Source organism: Microtus ochrogaster, chromosome 6 (genome assembly GCF_000317375.1).
Source record: "Microtus ochrogaster isolate Prairie Vole_2 chromosome 6, MicOch1.0, whole genome shotgun sequence".
NCBI lineage: Eukaryota > Metazoa > Chordata > Mammalia > Rodentia > Cricetidae > Microtus > Microtus ochrogaster.
In genome coordinates this window covers 84,466,963-84,485,046 of record NC_022013.1, presented here as the reverse complement: position 1 = coordinate 84,485,046, position 18,084 = coordinate 84,466,963, and the positions used below count along the sequence as shown (strand labels likewise).

At 34.7% G+C, this 18,084-nt stretch overlaps 1 protein-coding gene across 15 annotated transcripts in view; it reads left to right on the top strand.

Moving 5' to 3' along the window:
* Cdc42bpa (CDC42 binding protein kinase alpha) overlaps window positions 1-18,084 on the top strand; it is a 218,968-nt gene that overhangs the window by 116,899 nt on the left and 83,985 nt on the right. For all 15 annotated transcript variants that reach the window (XM_005348974.3, XM_026779693.1, XM_026779691.1 and 12 more), the window contains exons 9-12: window positions 616-695; window positions 3,203-3,369; window positions 6,060-6,182; window positions 11,156-11,289. In XM_005348974.3, the coding sequence (XP_005349031.1) occupies window positions 616-695; window positions 3,203-3,369; window positions 6,060-6,182; window positions 11,156-11,289 (504 nt within the window). The remainder of the gene's footprint in view (window positions 1-615; window positions 696-3,202; window positions 3,370-6,059; window positions 6,183-11,155; window positions 11,290-18,084) is intronic.

The following is an 18,084-nucleotide window of genomic DNA, read 5'->3' as shown; positions in this document are numbered from 1 at the left end:
GTGCTACACACAGATGATTAGAAATGGGCTAAATTAATATGTGAGAATTAGCCTAGAAGAGAATGGGTCAAGCAGTGTTTAAAAGAATACAGTGTCCGTGTAATTATTTCGGGTAAAGCTAGCCTTGCGGGCGTGGGGTTCTGCAGCCCCACCACTCATATTACTACAGTGCACATCCTCTATTCTCCATGCGTCTTCAGTGACCACATAAGCCCTGATTTTCCACTTGCAAATAAATTTTATTTTTAAACTGTGTGTGATGAAACAGGCCTATAATTTCACTCCTTGGGAGGCAGACAGAAAAATCATGAGTTTGAGGCCTGTCTGGGCTACCCAATGAAGCCTTTTCTCTGGGGAAAAAAAAGCTAGACAAATTTTCAGATGTAGTATGCATGAATAATGACTATAATTTTATTGTTAGGCTTTTAACTTTATTTGTTTGAGTTTTCCAGTAGTAGTGCTTAGAGTCTATATTTTGTATCAGTGAACACTTTCCCAAATTTACCACTGTCTCAAAATTGAATGGTTGCATATCCTTATTGACAGTTATAGGCCAACCTATCATAATAACTGTAGATGTCTCACCAAATTGATATTCTTTTTATCTTCTCTTAGGAAACAATGCCTCCACCAACACATACTGCATTTTCTGGCCATCATCTGCCATTTGTTGGTTTTACGTATACTAGTAGCTGGTAAGTTTCAAAAATTAAGATAACGTGGGTAATTTATAAACAAGTAAATTGAAGCTTGAAAATGGTATATATACGGTTGTAGTTATGGCGTATTGGAGCTGGATTTAAATGTGAAGAAACATTTGGAGGAAATGATGAGGACAAGTAGCACGAGAGTCGAACCCATTAGAAAGAGGGCAAGAACCAGCACCAAGACACTTAATGAATATTTTGTATATGTCAAGCACCAAAATTTCCAACCCATTGTTCATACCACTCTTTACTCCTCACCCCATTTCTGTCCTCCTATTCCTCCTCCCATGTCCCATAAGAATTTCAGTAATCATTTCCTGGGTGCATGGCAGTCCCTTTAGTTATCTCTTAGCTGCTGCACTTTCTTTGTTGAGAGAATGTTCTTTATTTAAAATGTAAGCAGTTCAAAGTGGCTGGAGCAGACAAATGGTTCTCAGCAACCAAGCTAACTTTACATCGAGGGTTGCCAGTCTCAGTACTCTGTCCTATGTGACAACACTGAATCACCTTAGTTTGTTCTGCCCTGTATATACCAAGGTAACCATTTTATATTTCATTCTTGCAAATATTGATCACCCTTATTCTCTGCTGATGATCTTGCTTCCTCCATCCCTGATAATTGTTACCAACCGCAGACAACTGCAAGTTCCTGCCACTGTTTTCTATGTGTCCCCCAGACTCACAAGCTCTTCCTTCCAAGGATGGACCATGTAGATGCTTGACTGGGGCTGGCTCCTTTCATTCCCTCCTGCTTGGCTTAATGTATTCACTTTTATGTCGTACATTTTTCTCCTTTATGTGCTACCCACATCTTTATATCCTGCCAACCATCTTACCAGACATGTAATTATTTCTTCCATCTTAAAATATAAAGCCTTTCTGGATCTCGTACCTGATACCAATTATTTCTCTGGTGTATAACAAATTACTTCTCTTGACTGTTCTTTTTTTTTATACTAATCTTTCTTGAATGCACTCATTTCAGGTTGTGCCCAGTCTCTTCATGCAAACTGCTTTTACCAGCACCACTGTTGGCGCGTGTGTTAACAGGTGTAGTGATTGCTTCTAGTCCCAGCCTTAGTTGACTTTTTTACCTTTGCCACTGCTCCATACGAAAACACTTCGCTTTGTGTCCATTTCTCAGTCTCCAAACAAGCCCTCCTCTCCCCAATTTCTGAGGATCCAACTGTTCTAGGGCTCAGCCGTGGAACTTCCCCTATACACTTCCTAATGACATGAGAGCTCCTTACCTTTTACTTAAAACATGTCTTAACTGTCTAAGTAACATGTTCGTAACTCCTGATGTTTCCTACATCTATCAAAATTGCCCTGTTGGAAGAGATAAGCCAGTCTGTTCTCCCTGTTCATGGCCATTTCCCTCTACTCCCCAGTTCCTGTTTCTTTGCACCCTAAGAATTAACCAACTGTCTCTTGTCATCTTCTCATACTCCTCCAGTTGTTTGCCATGTCCCTTTACACAGGCCTCCTTAAGGCCCAAGAGCCTTGTCTTGGGATGCTCTGGCTTCTGTCCTGGACTGCTCTTCATCCTAATACTTCCTTGACTGGTGCCTTACATTGACTTTCCTTAACTACCTGCATAAGCACAGCTTTTTTGATTACTCCATTTAAATTTCTGTCTTCTCCATAGCAGTTAATACTTTCTAATGTACTGGATATTTTATGTACTTTCATTTATATCCCTGTTGCTAGAATTTAAATGATTGGCAAAGAATTTTGTCAATCTAAAACCTTTTTACATTATAATACAATTGTATCATTATGTTTCCTTCCATTTCTTCTCCTGTCCACTTCCTCCAACTCCTCTCGTGTTGCTTCCCCTCTTCCCAAATTGATGGCCTCTTTTTCTTTGATGATTATTTACACACACACACACACACACACACACACACACACACACACACTTTTCTGAGTCTATTCAGTGTTGTTTGTGTGTATATGATTTCAGGGCTTACTACTTGGTTTTAGATAAACAATTAGGTAGCTCATTTCTCAGGAAGACTAATTTCTCCCCCGCAGCTATTGTTAGTTGCTTATGGTTCTGTGTCTAGGGGCGATTTACTGATAAATGTCTACCATCTCAAATATCTTTAGTGTGCATTCAGAAAAGCACCTCACTTTAAAGTTTTGAATTTCAAATTCTATTAATGAACACATACAGGTGGTTTTGACTACTGTTTCAGTAAACTTGTCAAATTGTTTTGAATTCCTAATAATCTTTCATTAAACTTTATTTTATAATTTTTGGAGTTTTAAATTTAAAAATAGTTTGGTGATATGAGTTTTTATTTAAAAATATTTCTACAAATAAAGTAATTTTTCAGAAAAAATTATAGTGCTTTTATAGGATTCTAGATGTTTTACTATAGAAATTCAAATCTGTATCTTACATAAAGATTTTAAAATTCTTTTTTTCTTCAAACTTTATTGCAATATGAACCAACTTTTTTTTTTTTTTTTTTGTTTCTTTGATTCAGTGTTCTTTCTGACCGGAGCTGCTTAAGAGTGACAGCAGGTCCCGCCTCACTGGACCTTGATGTTAATGTCCAGAGGACTCTAGATAATAACCTCGCAGCTGAAGCTTATGAAAGAAGAATTAAGCGACTAGAACAGGAAAAACTTGAACTTACTAGAAAACTTCAAGGTAAATATTTTAATATTTTACTTATTTGAATTGAACTTACAGTGTTTTGAGCTACATTATAAGGGAATGTTTTACCTTCAGAAGTCTTTTTGTAAATGGTAAAAAAAATGTGCTGTAGAAATGAGTGCAGAAAAGAGTATAATACCGTTTATGTAAACATATCACACAATAGTAAACAATACAATGATGTTTATTTCTGTAATGATGTGTATTTCTACAGGTCTGTCAGTGTATGGAATAGACTCTCTGGGGTCGGGAGCCTGGAACTGTCAGGAAAAAAGTACCCTTCTCACACTGCCATAAACTCTTATGATTTTTTCATACCATATATGACCAGTCCTTGTACACTGTTACCATGACATTCTCTGATGGTCTAAAGTACACTCCAATACTCTTACGTGTTCACTTCTTTGCAGGGATTTTGATCTCTCTGTATCCTGCTCAGATTCACAGAATCCCGCAATCAACATTGCATAGTTTTTTGCATCCTCCTTTCTCACTCTGATCAGTGATATTTCTCTTGCTCCCTCATTCTCTGCTTTCCTTCGGAGGCTTTTGCTGTATTTATGTAAGGATGCCCTTGCTTCCTCTGTTCTCTCTTGTGCATGTTTTGCTCCTCATTCAAAGTGTCTGTTGATTTCTGCATCTGAGTTGTCTATGAGCTTGCTGCTGTCTTTTCTCTTTGATTATTGCTCATATTCTCCCACTGTTCCAAATGCCTTGTAAGTTTAATTGACTAAGATGAGTGAAAATAAGAGACAATTGAGTTAATACTATTTTTACCTCAGAAAATGTTTTCCCACTCTTCATCCAATCAGTAATTGAGTCTGAACAAGACTGGATACCAATTTTTATTAAATATAGTCCACCTCTAATGTCAGATGTGAAGGAAGGATTAGGTAAAGCCTGGTAGGCTCTCTTTCTCCTTTACTCATACTATGGGAGATTTGTTCTAGTCTTCGGCATCCTTGTCTTACTAGTTCCAAATCTAAAAACAAGAAATAAATACCTTGGTGAGGAGACTGTCTCTGACTTGATGCAAATACAGTAGCTATACTAATAGGACAAGAATGCCTTCTCTCAACATCCTAGTCCCTAGCCCCACATTCTCTAGGAGACTTGGTTGTTTTTCTCAGCATAATAGTCCTCAATTTTAGGGGACTAGCAAGATGGTATAGTAAGAAAGGGCACCTGTTGACAAGCCTAACAACTCAAGTGTAATCCTTGGAACTTCTGTGATAGAAGGAGAGAAGTGATGGTTGACAACTGTCCTCTGTCTTCTGTGTGAGTGCAATGACATGTGTACCCTCACATGTAAAACACTCCTCCAAAAAAGAAAAGTTGAAAATCCCTCAGTTTAAGTCAAACTTCAACCAGGACAAAGCTCTAGGTTAGAGCTGTTGAGACTGCCTTTCATCTTAGAATGGCTTACTCCTCTATGATTCATTTTACTTGGTCTTTGCTTTCACAAGTTCGTAGTGGTTTCACAGAAAAGATTTTTTAATTGCTTAATTTTATATTTCAAAATTATTTAGTATATTTTTACTGGTTACAAAAGGAACAATAGAGCAATAGCCATTCCTGTTCCATTTCATAACAAATGAGGGCTTTCTATACCCCGGTATGTAGTGTGGTTTTGATGTCTGAGTTCTTTAATTTTTTCTAAGACAGTGTTGTTACACATGAGTTACGGTATTTGGGAAAAACAAACTGTGTTGACTAAGCTGTCTTCCAAGTTCTGAATTTAAGTGTCTTTTAAATAAACTAAAACAGTGAATGTTCTTTTCCAAATAAATACAACAGAATCAATTTTAATATGTATTGGACCTAAATAAAAATATTTTTTAGATACCAAAGTTATGATCATATATATGGTGTAGCATATCTTATACTTTTTATTCAGGCTAAGAAATGTTTTTCAGTGACCATAAATGTCAGGGTCATGACATATTTTATCTATGTGTGTGATTTGTGTTAATTCACCAAGAACTACACTAAGAGGGGCCTTATTTTGGAGCCCTTTCCTAAATAACAGAAAAGCTGTTTTAGGACAAAGGATGGTTTCATTTGTGATATAAAATGTTCTTCTGTGTCTGTTGCGAAAACCCGGGAAATAAGCCTTATTACAGTGTTCATATTTCATTTTACATTTCATTTTCTACATACAACTTCAAGATAAATTGATCTCTATTTCTATCAAATGTTTTAACTAAATTGATAATCTAGTCACCTATAGATAGTCCTTTAATTTCCTATGTAAAATCCAGAAGGTCTCCATGTCCGCACACTATGTAACAGTACATCTAAACATTTCTTCATGTCTTATTCAGTTCTTCATGTTATATGAAATATCATTATTTTTACTCTTAAGATGATGGTCTCTGCTAGGAAAAAAATCATAAAAGTCTGAATAGTTAATTTTTGTCATAGTTGGTCAGTAGTACTTCAAGCCCCAAATCTCATTTATAGAAAATTGAGTCATTCAACTCTATGGATTTGGATATCTTTCTTACAAACTTAAACAGATGCAATAGAACTGTATGCTTTAATGTGTTCTTAAGCAGTGTTTTTCCAATGAGTAGATGTTCTGATCAGTGAAACTATTTTTAAAAATGTGTAGAGATATATTGACATTCGTTTTAAAAAATTTAAGTCTCTGATTTTTTTCTTTAATTCTTTTTTTCTTTTAGAGTCAACACAGACTGTTCAGGCTTTGCAGTATTCAACTGTTGATGGTCCACTAACAGCAAGCAAAGATTTAGAAATTAAAAGCCTGAAAGAAGAGATTGAAAAGCTAAGGAAACAAGTAGCAGGTAATGTTCTGAGGTTCATCATTAATTTAGTAGATTTTAAGAAATGGTTTTACTCATGCTTAACTCTCTATTGAGTCTTGTTGATGTTGTGTGTTATGAATTATATGGCATTGAAGAAAAGGCAAATAAAAATTAGTTTTGGTTTCATGGAGTTCATAATTTGACCCAGAAAGTAAATATTTACATCACCATTGCCACACAGGTGAAGGTACTTTAAGAAAAGTAGAAAAAAGTTACTTAGAGAATACAGAGAAAACACACCCACCTAGAGAAAACAAAGATTACTAACATAATTAATTTAGTGTTAGAATTTGCCTGGAAAATTATATATATGAGTGTGAAGTAGATGTGATATTTGAAGAAGAAAAGGGCTTCTGCAGACAAGAGAATAGCACATATATAAACATCAAGTATCAAATCATATATATATATTGAGGGCTATAAATTTCTCTTTTAGTATTGACATACTGTGCCCTACAAAATTTCAGTATGTTGTATTTTCATTTTTTCTCAAATGATTTAAATTTTTTCGTTTTGATTCAAATTGAGAAGTATGTCATTTACTTTGAGTGTCTGAAGAATTAACTTCTATATTTCTCTAACCGGTTTTGCAATACCCTTTATGATTTCAGTTCTTTGTTTTATGCCTAAGATATGGTTATCTTAACCTATATGCTCTGGGCACTTGTGATAAATGTGTATTCCTACTATTCTAGATGGTTTGTTTTAGAAATATTTGTTAGATCCCATTGGTGGAGAATATATTTGAGATTTTCTATAGTCCTGTTGGTTTTCTATTTAGTTACATTATTCATTATTAAGACAGACATGATTTCCCTCTTGTTGAGCAGGCCTTACGTCTAATTAGATAGCTGTAGCTTGCTGCTAAGATGTGAGTGCCACTACTACACCCTTAGGAATATCTTGCATGCTGGTTGTTGTGGTTCCTAGACACACTGACATCCCTTCACTGCCAGGTGGAACAGAAGTATACTTCCCAATTTGTTCTCCACTGACACTCTGGGAACCTCATAATCTTTACTAGTTGTTTTTGTTATTTGTTATTGTTTTAAAATGTCACCTTTGTGGGTGCACTTTGGCATTCTCATTGAATTTCAGTTGGAAATTCAAATTTAGCTCCCATGCCCCATGGTTGACAGGGGTCAGCATAGGAATACAGAAGTTTTAGAGATCTGCCTGGCTCTGCCTCCTGAGAGCTGGGATTAAAGGTGTACACCACTGTGTCATGTAGGTTGCTGTGATGTTTAAGTCAAATATAACAGTAATTTTCTATGAGTTTTTTGTTTGTTTATTTATCTGTTGTTAATGATTTTGGAGCATTTTATGGCCCACTTAATGTAACGCGGAGAGCTAAGGTATCAGAAACTTATGGTCATCAAAGACTAAGCTGGGATAGTAGCTCTGAGTTTGTTGTTTCATCCTAATGGAATTTAAGGGTAGATATTTCTTGTGCATGAACATTATGACCAACAGCCTTTATCAAGCCTTTATTTTCCTTTATTCTGGAAAAATGGGATGAATTTCCAAGAGTTGGGAAGAGAACCAAAGAATAGAAAAAGTTGTTGAATTTCCTTTTTCCAGGTGTTTTATAGGGTAGTGGCAGAAACTGGACAAAAACAGGTGTAATCTCTTTTTTTATTGGTTAATTGCTTGGGGCCATCAAAGGTTAAACCAATAGAAGATCCATATGCTCTGTTCATGTCCTCTCTGAACCAACCAAGGAGATCATGATGTTCTGTTCGTGCTTGCTCACACACAGTTAGGAATAGTTGAAGCCCACATTTATCCATCTCTGACTATGGCTTAATTATTGACTTTGACTGGTTATTAGCTGTTAAGTTACTTGAATACCATTACAACCTTTTGACCTTGCTGGTATCTTGCTAACTGTTCATTATATTAAACTGCATTTGTTTTCAGAGCCACTAAAATGTATATAGAGTGTTATTGGTTAGCTCTTTATCTATGGGGTGGTCTGGAGTTTCTTTCCTGAAACAGGTCCAGCATTTTAGAAGCCATTCTTTCTTTTTACTTAGTCTGTTATAAGTTATTTGCATTAGAAACAGTGTATTTTAAAAGCAAGACTATGTAATAAACAATAGTGCCTTGCTTGTTTTTCCCAAAGGAAAAATGTCTCATGGAGGTTAGCCAGCTGACCTGCCATCCTTGGCCTTGCTTCTTCAAACCTGTTTGTCTCTTATCTGCTTGACTATTTTATACCAGGCTACATGCCTTCTAATTAATTTTCCTTAGTATTCCAGGCTCTGCGATTTTAACCCTTAATCTTCCTTTAAAATCTAACTGCTTTTCTCTCTAAACCATAGGAAAATAATTTTCAGTTCTTCTTATAGCCCTTATCTCTTTCTCTGTGTGAAAGCGCTGTCTTCTTCCTCCCTAACAGTCTCTGACAGTCCTGTCTTGATTCTTTGGCTCTGAAGACCAGGATTTGCGGGGACTGTGTTCCTTATATGTGTTGACTTTTCTAGGTTGCCATCTTACTGAGGTCCAATTCTGGGATAAATGAATAGAAAATCTGGGAGCTCACTACTGTATTCCTCAGGCCTCCCTCACCACATTTCATAGTTCTTACTACTTATTCATTGATCATTTATTCATTTTTAAATAGAATGCCCAGGGTTTTCATTTGTTCTAATGGGAAACATATCAATTATCATTCCCAAAAAAATAAAAATCACCAGAGTCAGCTTTTTAAGATATTGTCTGTTTTTCTTACATATGCATGCATTTATTTTCAGGGGATTCTTCTGGCCTCTAGGAAAAAGTAAGAATTTCTCAATGCTGATTAAAAGACTTTCACTGTCCTCCATGTGTTTGGATGCATAGCTTCCTAGTTCTGGATGGAGAGGGAAGGGCCTTGGACTTCCCACAGGGCAGGGCACCCTGACTTCTCTTAGGACTGGAAAAGGGGGGGGGGAGGAGGAGTGAGAGGAGTGGGAGGGAAATGGGAGGAGGGGAGGAGGTGGAAAATTTTAATAAATAATTAAAATTTTAAAAACCCAAATCAGTATTTGTTGATGAGTAAACTGTCACTTCTTTGAAATCCTGTCTACCCTTTCCCTAAGATTTCTGTCTCATTGTATTACTATAGGCATACCTGACAAACTTCATTCTCTACATAGCCCATGGAGAGTACTGTCCTATCTGGGCAACTTGTTATACCAGCTCCTTCCGTTCCTGCCTTTGCTTCATCCCCGCTGTCCTCTAAATTCCACACTTGCTGGGCTGCTCTTGACTTAACATTAAAAATCATTTCCCAATGGCAGAATAAGATTAATAAAATTAGTAAAAATACTGTTAAGAGAAAGGGTTAGTCCTCTTATTTTGGAATTGTTCTTACCTTACAGGTTTTCTTGTGTTGGATATGTAACAGTCACTCCTGTACTGTTTCATTTTGTTTCTCTAATACCTGTCTCTCCCTCCATCCCTCCATCCTTCTGTCCTCTGTCCTTCTGTCCTTCCCTCCCTCATCTTTTAACTTTTTAAATTGTGGTAAAATATATCTATCGAAATGTATTGCTTTATCAGTTTTTAATATTTCATTGAGAAATATTGAACACTTTCACATCTTGTACAATTGTTACCACCATTTGTCTTTTTCATCATCTCAAAACAGAAACAAAATGAAACAATAACTATTTTTCTACTGCCTCAAGCCTCTACTTTATTCTTCCATAAATTTCACTCTTTCAGAAACTTCATATAATAGAACTACCCAGTATTTGTTGTTTTGTTTTTGGCTTATTTCACTTGGTGTAATGTTGTCAAGGATCATCTATGTTGTAGGATGCTTATATTAGAAATGTCTACTTTTTACTTTTAAAATGCTGAGCAATATTCCATTTATATTAATATAATAGATTTTACTTTTGCCTTCATCTGTCACTGGATATGTAGGTTGCTTTTGCCTTTTGACAATGGATAATAATGCAGTTATGAACACAAATTTACACTTTCTGGCCAGGTTCCTATTTTTACTGTTTACTGTTTCACCCCATAGTGAAATTATAGATCATATATTTTTTTAAAAAGAATTTCTATTCCATTTCCTATAGCAGATATACAGTTATTCACTCCCACTGTTAATATTCATGCATTTTTTAAAAAAATAAATGAATTCACTTTGTTCTAATTAACTTATAAATGAAAGCATAACATAACTAGTTTAAGGAAGCCCCTGGACCAGCCCTAATCTCTGTCCACCTCAGGAAACTTGTATGCAGTTAGATCAGCCATTCTCAACATTTCCAGTGAAGCTCTAGACTACCCACATGCTTTATTTTTTGTATTTTTAAATGATTAGTATTGTAGGCTTCATGATGGAAATTAAAGTTTCTAACTATCCATGCAGTATGTGAAGACAAAATAAAGTTTGAATGTGGTTATTAAGTATTAAGTTTTCTTTATATGGGACCTGAAGGTGCATACTGATGTACATAGATTTACTGCTTTGAGTTTAAAGTCTGTTGTTAGCATCTCACAATAACATACTTATAGTGTTCTTAAAGCAGACCTTTCTTCATAAAGGAGTATGAATGACAGCTATCTCTTCTGAAAACCCAATAGCCTGATGTACTGGCATCTGAAATATTATATATAATTGATGCAAGTTGAATATATGTCTTGATTTTAGTAAATATAGGCTCATTTTGTATATCAGTTTAAAATAATTTAATAATAACTTTGATTTTAGAACAAATCCTGTTATTTGGCAGTAACTTTCCAATTGCATAGTCTTAGGCAACTTATTCAGAATTTGCTAAATCTGTTTCATATAATTTTCCCAAATGAAAAGAATTACCAATATGCCTTTTAATCCAAAGGATGGGAGAAATAAAATTTGCTCTAGGTAAATACTGCTATTATTCTGGTTTTTATTTGTTTATATTGTATATCTGAATTAAAGTTTTGGGTTTTTTTTTTTTTTTTTTTAGAAGTTAATCGTTTGGAACAACAACTTGAAGAAGCTAATTCTGTGAGACGAGAGCTAGATGATGCTTTTAGGCAAATCAAGGCTTTTGAAAAGCAAATCAAAACTTTGCAGCAGGAAAGAGACGAGCTAAATAAGGTATGTATATATGAATGGATCTTTAAAGCTGTTTCTATATGTTTCATCTTTTTTAACTAGAGTATTAGAAGTATTCCTAATAAATGACTATATATTTTCTATAGAAATTTGAAATGAAATTTTCATGCTAATCTAAAACATTAGTTTTAAATGATTTATTTTTTTTTAAGATTGATTTTATTTTCAACTGTGTGGATCTGTGGGGTGGTATGTGCTCATAAGTGTATGTGCCTGTCGAGGCCAGAGGCATTGGATCCCGCGGCACTGGAGTTACAGCAGTTATAAGATGCCTAATACGTGCGCTGGGAACTGAACTTTGGTCCTCTGCAAGAGCAGAAGGTACTCTTAAACACTGAGCCATCTCTCAGTCCCCTACATTTTTAATAATTATTTTGGTGTATGACATTCTGTAGATGAAGGTTGCTTGTGTGTTTTCTGGCCACCCAAGCACAAATAATAGCACAGAAATGTTATTAATTAAAAATTGCTTTAAGCCAATAGCTTAGGCTTCTTGTTAACTAATTCTTCCAGCTTAAATTAATTCATTTCTATTATTTTATATTTTAACATGAGGTTGTGGCCTGCCGGTAAAGTTCCTGGGTCTGTCTCCTCTGGTGGCTACGTGGCATCTGACTTCGCCTTCTTTTCTACGCTATCTCTGCTTGAAATTCACACCTTGTTCTGTTCTTCACTGTCATAAGCCCACAGCAGCTTCTTTATTAACCAATGGTAATAAAAGACATTCACAGCATATAGAGGGGAATCCCACATCAACATTCTTCATTAGCTAGTAATAGTGAACTCAAATTCTTGAGGCTTTAAAGTAAAAACTTTTTGTTTGTTTGGAAAGTTAAAAGCTTTGACTTAGAAAGAAATGTTACTGAAAAAGACATAAGAAAAATAAATAGTAGAATCTAATGTCTATAAAAATTTTAAATATAGATTTTAGATTGTAAATGATATTTTAGTTTTAATTTATATTTTCTAATGTTTAATGTCATGTATCTGACACATGTTCATTATATATTTTTGTTATAATTTGCCGATATGCACATTTATAAGTTATAATTTAAAATCTCCTTTATAATTTATTCATTCTTCAAATGTCATTTTCTTTTTCAAAGCAGTATGGGGGAAGAAAAACTAGTCACTTTTATAAGAACTTTGTGTAACATTTAAATGGTAGTAGGCATTGCCACAAAATCTATTCATAATTAAGATTATAGAACAGCCCAGAAGACAGTAGGAAAAGACTTGAACCACATGTTGGTAAGCACCATGAATGTCATTAACAACGGCAGACTTAGGACTAATGGCAGTGTAGGTAGTAGTTTCTGCACAGAGTAAATTTTATTTAATGATTTGATATACAAAGTACTGATTAATGTAGAATGAAGTCCTTATGGGCGTAAATTATAAGTCTTACTACCAGTAAAAAAATGGAATTAAAATAAAATAAGCTTATGCTAATAAGGGAGCTATTACAGATGAAATTGAATTAGATGAGCACAGTTTTGTTTCTACTTACTGCAATATTGAGTTTTGGTTTGTGTAGATGCATCTAAACCTGGGGACAGTATAATAGCACTTGGCAATTATGACTGCAGTTCTCTTTCCTATAATAATAATGTAGTAATATTAGTGGTTTATGAGTTTCTTTGTACTGGTAATATTATACAGTCAAATTTAGCTAACATAATAAACACAAAAATCCAATATCTTGATTTTTAGGAATAAGTTTATTTTTGACAATTTTTGTACATTTTAGTGTTAACAATCCTGTTAGTATATTTTGAAAATATGTTAGTGTCAAAAAGAAGTGTTATACCGGTAAGGTATAATAATAAAATAATGAATAAAGATTTGGTTAATGGCCTACAGGCAGGAGGGAAAGCAATTTCATTTTCTTTGCATCCTAACCAGTGCTTATTTGCTTTTGCCCTTTTTGTAATAACCATTCTGACAGTTGTAAAGTGATATCTAATTCTGGCTTTGATTTTTCATTTCTGTGGTGGTTAGTTATCTTGACTATCTCTTTATATAGCTGTTGACTTTTTTAAGTTTTCCTTGGATCACTGTCCACTTAGGTCCTCTGCTTATTTTTAATTAGTTTAGCAAAAATTTTTTTATGGTAATGCTAAAATGTTTTCTGGTATTCCAGTTTTTATATTCTTTTATATAATACAGAAGTTTCTATGTTCAATGACGTTTCATATGCTGCATTAATTTGTCTTAATCTCATCTCTATTCAGACTTTGGTCTAACATGACCATGTAGTCTACTGTGCATTTGTCTAATGTTTTAAATGGTTATATATCTTTAACTACATGCCTCTTCATCATTTTATGTTATTTCTTTTACAAAATGTACGTGTTTTTCTACTTGGTCGCTTTTGTTATTTATAAGAATTCTTTTTTTTTTTTTTTTTGTTTTTCCGAGACAGGGTTTCTCTGTAGCTTTGGAGCCTGTCCTGGAACTCCCTTTGTAGACCAGGCTGGCCTCGAACTCCCAGAGATCCACCTGCCTCTGCCTCCCGAGTGCTGGGATTAAAGGCGTGCGGCACCACCGCCCGGCTATAAGAATTCTTGAAATTTTCCAACATCCTTCACTTAATGTGCAGATTAAAGATGCCTGTCAGTGGCTTTTCTGTTTGTTCTCTGACGAACCAGAGCTTGTATGTGTAACGTACGTTTGCCAGTACACTGAAGTTAGTGCATTTGCTGGCTCATACACTATTAAGAAATCAGAGGTTTAAAAGAATCTCCTAAGTTATATACTTAATTTTAAGTCTGATCTTTGATATTTATTATGATTTTTATTATTTTGATATTATGTCTCTAAACACTAAAAACTAATTTTTGCTTACCTGTCATCACTGGACTCTTACTCAGTGCTTCCTTTGGTCCCTGGTCCTTGTGATCTCTGTGGAAAGAATTGTTATGAAACAGACACACAGCATGAGGTAGAAGATGGGTGAAATTTATTATAGCACAAAGTAGAATTCCTTTGCACATGCTCGAGGGATGAGAGTTGACAATGGTCAAAGAGGCCATTGCTTCAGCCTACTCTTAGGTAGGCTTTATACTGTTTCTGAAGTCTTTTTAAACAGCTTTTTCTGAAGGGTATTTTCATTGTACAAGTGACTGAAAGGTCCATTTTAATTGTCTCTTCTAGAAGAGGTTGGAAATTCATTCTTGTTCTTTCTGAGAAGGCATTAAGCCATATAATAGTCTTGTAAATTCTAAATGTGCATCCAACCAACCAGAGCTAGAGATATGACTCAGACCTTATTTTTTTGACCAATGATCAAAAGTCTTGCTACTGGTTATGAGGGAGGGGTTCATTCCTATTAGTTCTAAAATATGAGGACCAAGTCAGCACTTTTAAAATTATTTAAATAGTTCTCAGCCTTACACAGGACATACAAATAAAGGAAGATAGTTATCTTACTCATGACTACCCTCTAATGTGTATTAGCACAGGAAAAAAATACTGAGAATTATAAATGCTGCTAATACCTAACTAGCTGCCTGACAGTGTGTTGTAAGAATTCAGTTTTCCTTTTTCCAATATGGCTAACCAGTTACTTGTGGAGAGAATAGTTCTTTCCTCTGCTGTACATTGGCACCTCCATCATATAGCAAATTCCCTCTTAAATTAGTCTTGAAAATCGTGATGGAATTTTAATTGAAATTATATTCTGTCACTGATTAATTATGGAATAATTAACTATATTACATTATATTAAAGTTCATGTATGTTTATTATTATTTTGAATATACACTTAAATAAGAACATAGCAGATTGCCATCTGATAACATCAGTTTTTATTACAGAAGAGTAACCTCCAAAATGTTTGTTCAGGTGTTAATATAGAAGAAAAAGGCAATACTGCTCTCCACTCCTTTTTTATTTTCCGAGTCTCCTAGGAAGTCTGAAGAGAAATGTCTTGGACCTCTTCTCTGTGCCTTTGAAATAAAATTTAAAATTTAACTATTCTAGGCCTCAGTTAAGCTCCCAAATAATCACCTTCACAAAAAAGTCCCCATAGTCCAGGGCACATGCAACCTCACCTTGACATGCCTTCAGAAGGTAAATAAATTTTCCCACTATTGAAATTTGTTATTAATTATTTTTCTATGGCTCACATTTAGGAAAAGTCCCAAGTTCCAGTGACATTTGTTAGGCTAATTGTGCAAAATATGAAAGCTGTTTCTGTCTAGTGCCACAGTCTTCTCATCCACCAGTGTAATATCTTTCCATATATATATAAAGTTAATTAAATTGTATAATGTGGCTCAGTTGGTAGAGTGCTGGCCTGGCATGTACAGAGCATTGTGTTCAATCCCCAGCACTGCCTAAACAGACATACTGATGCCTGTGATCCTGTACAAGGGAGATGTAGGCTAGAAAATCAGGAATTCAGGGGTGTCCTTGGCTACCTGGTGTTTCATCATGATCCATGAGTCCCCATTTCAATAACAAGAATGAATAAGCAAACAAAATGTGCTCTTTTATGAAATTGCTTGCTTTTCTTTAAATTATTATTCTATTATTTCATATTTTTAACATCTTTCAACTTTATGTTTTCTTTCTGTCGTTTGTTAGCAGTTCTTGTCTAACACTGCTGAACTCTTACTAACAGAACATGTTTTAGATTTTTTTCAAAATTCTCTATAAATAATAACTACTTTGTTTCTAACTTGTGGTTTTTATGGTTTCCATCTTTTGTAAGCTTACTTTGTTAGCTGGAACCTCAGAATAATGCTGAATAGAAATAGGAACATCAGGTATCAACCTGTTAATGATTTTAGAGAACATGCCTCAAAAATTTTACTACTAATGCTTGCTATATATGTTTTCAGAATATATTTTTCAATAAGTTAAGGAAATTGCTTTCTATTTTAATTTGCTATTCAATTTTTACTATTAAGAATAAGTATTGTGTTTACACAATGTTCATTCCTGTATACCATTTATATGATTCTGCTTTAAAACTTTGCATGCTGAATTATAGCTAAAAATATTCTCTATTCCACTGGTTCTCCTGGACTGGTTTCCCTCTACCCATCAGGTCCAACTCACTAGCTCCTGTAGCTGCTTGTGAAATAACCACTCTGAGACTTATATTAATTACATACTCTTTAGTCTATTAGCTCAGGCGTCTCATTAACTAGCTCTTACATCTTAAATTAACCCATTTCTATTAGTCTGTGTATCGCCACGAGGCTGTAGCTTACTGGTAAGGTTCTGGTGTATTTCTCCTCGCTTGCTACATGGCATCTGCCTGAATCCATCTTCTTTATCCCTGAATTCAGTTTAGTTTTTCTGCCTACTGATGTTTTGCCCTGCCATAGGCCTAAGCAGCTTCTTTATTAACCAATGGTAATAAAACATATTCATAGAATACAGAGGGGAATACCACATCAGTGAATTATAGTAACAGAGTTTTCTAATATGAAACACATTTTTTTAGTCTGAATTACCCATGTATCATTTTCTGATAATAATATGATAGCATTGGTCATGTTTATGTGGATTATGTTTAATAGCACTGTTTTAAGTGTCATCCATGTATGTTTACACACACACACACACATGCACACCACATATGTGTAAAATGTCATTTTAGCCTCACAACAATCCATGGTTTATGTATTATTTTATTATTCCTGTTTGACTGAGACTGAATACTGAGGTGTTAACTTTCTCAGGGTCATTGGCAATAGGAAGTAGTAGAGCTAGCATTTCTATATATAGTGAGTGTAACGTATCTAGGGATTTTATACATCACTGGAAATTATTTGCTCATCATAAAGTTTTTATGAATTAAGTTGGCCTACACTTTTTATTTTACTTTTCTTGACTGTTTTTAATATAAGGTCGTGTTAGTAAGACAGTGTGCTTCCTTCTTATTGGAAAGATTCTCTATTTCTTATGTGGACTCTGAAATTGGCCCTCTCTTTTCTTTCTATTTCAGATTGTGTTTCCTGTGGTTGGGTTTATTTATTCGTTTGTTTATTTATTTGCTCTTTGGCTGTTTGGGGAACCTGCCAGCCAGCTTCCAAATAAATACACAGAGACTTAATATTTTCTTATGAACGCTCAGCCTTACCTTGGCTTGTTTCTTACCAGCTTTTATTAAACTATGCAATATATCTTTTGTCTCTGGACCTTTTTGTTTATCCTATATACTTTTCTTTTCTTCTTACTCCATGGGTGGCTGTGTAGCTGGGTGGTTGGCCCCTGATGGCCTTCTATCCTTCTCCTTTTCTTGCTCCTTGACTTTCTCTTCCCAGATTTCTCTTCCAGTTTATTCTGACTTCCAGTCCTGCCTATTCTTTCTCCTGCCTTGCTATTGGACCATCAGGTGTTTTACACAGACAAAGTAACACAACTATACAGAGTTAAACAAATGCAACATAAAAGAATGCAACACATTTTTGCACCATTAAACAAATATTCCACAGCATAAACAAATGTAACACATCTTGAAATAATATTCCACATCAGTTTTCCATATAGCTTTACAGCAACACCAAGTTTTAGTATATAAGAAACAGTGTGTTGCTTTTTAATTAAAAATTATTAGTTTTAAATATGTTTGTATTGATCATTTTCCTCGTTGACAAATTATTTCCTTATAAATGTATCTTAAAGTTTTCCCTATAGAAAATTATATCATTTTCTTGTTGATTTATTATTTCATTGCAGTGCCTTGAAGCATGTCCTTTTTTTTTTAATTGAGAAAAGGAAAAAAAAAACAACAAGTTTCCGCCTCCTCCCAGCCTCCCA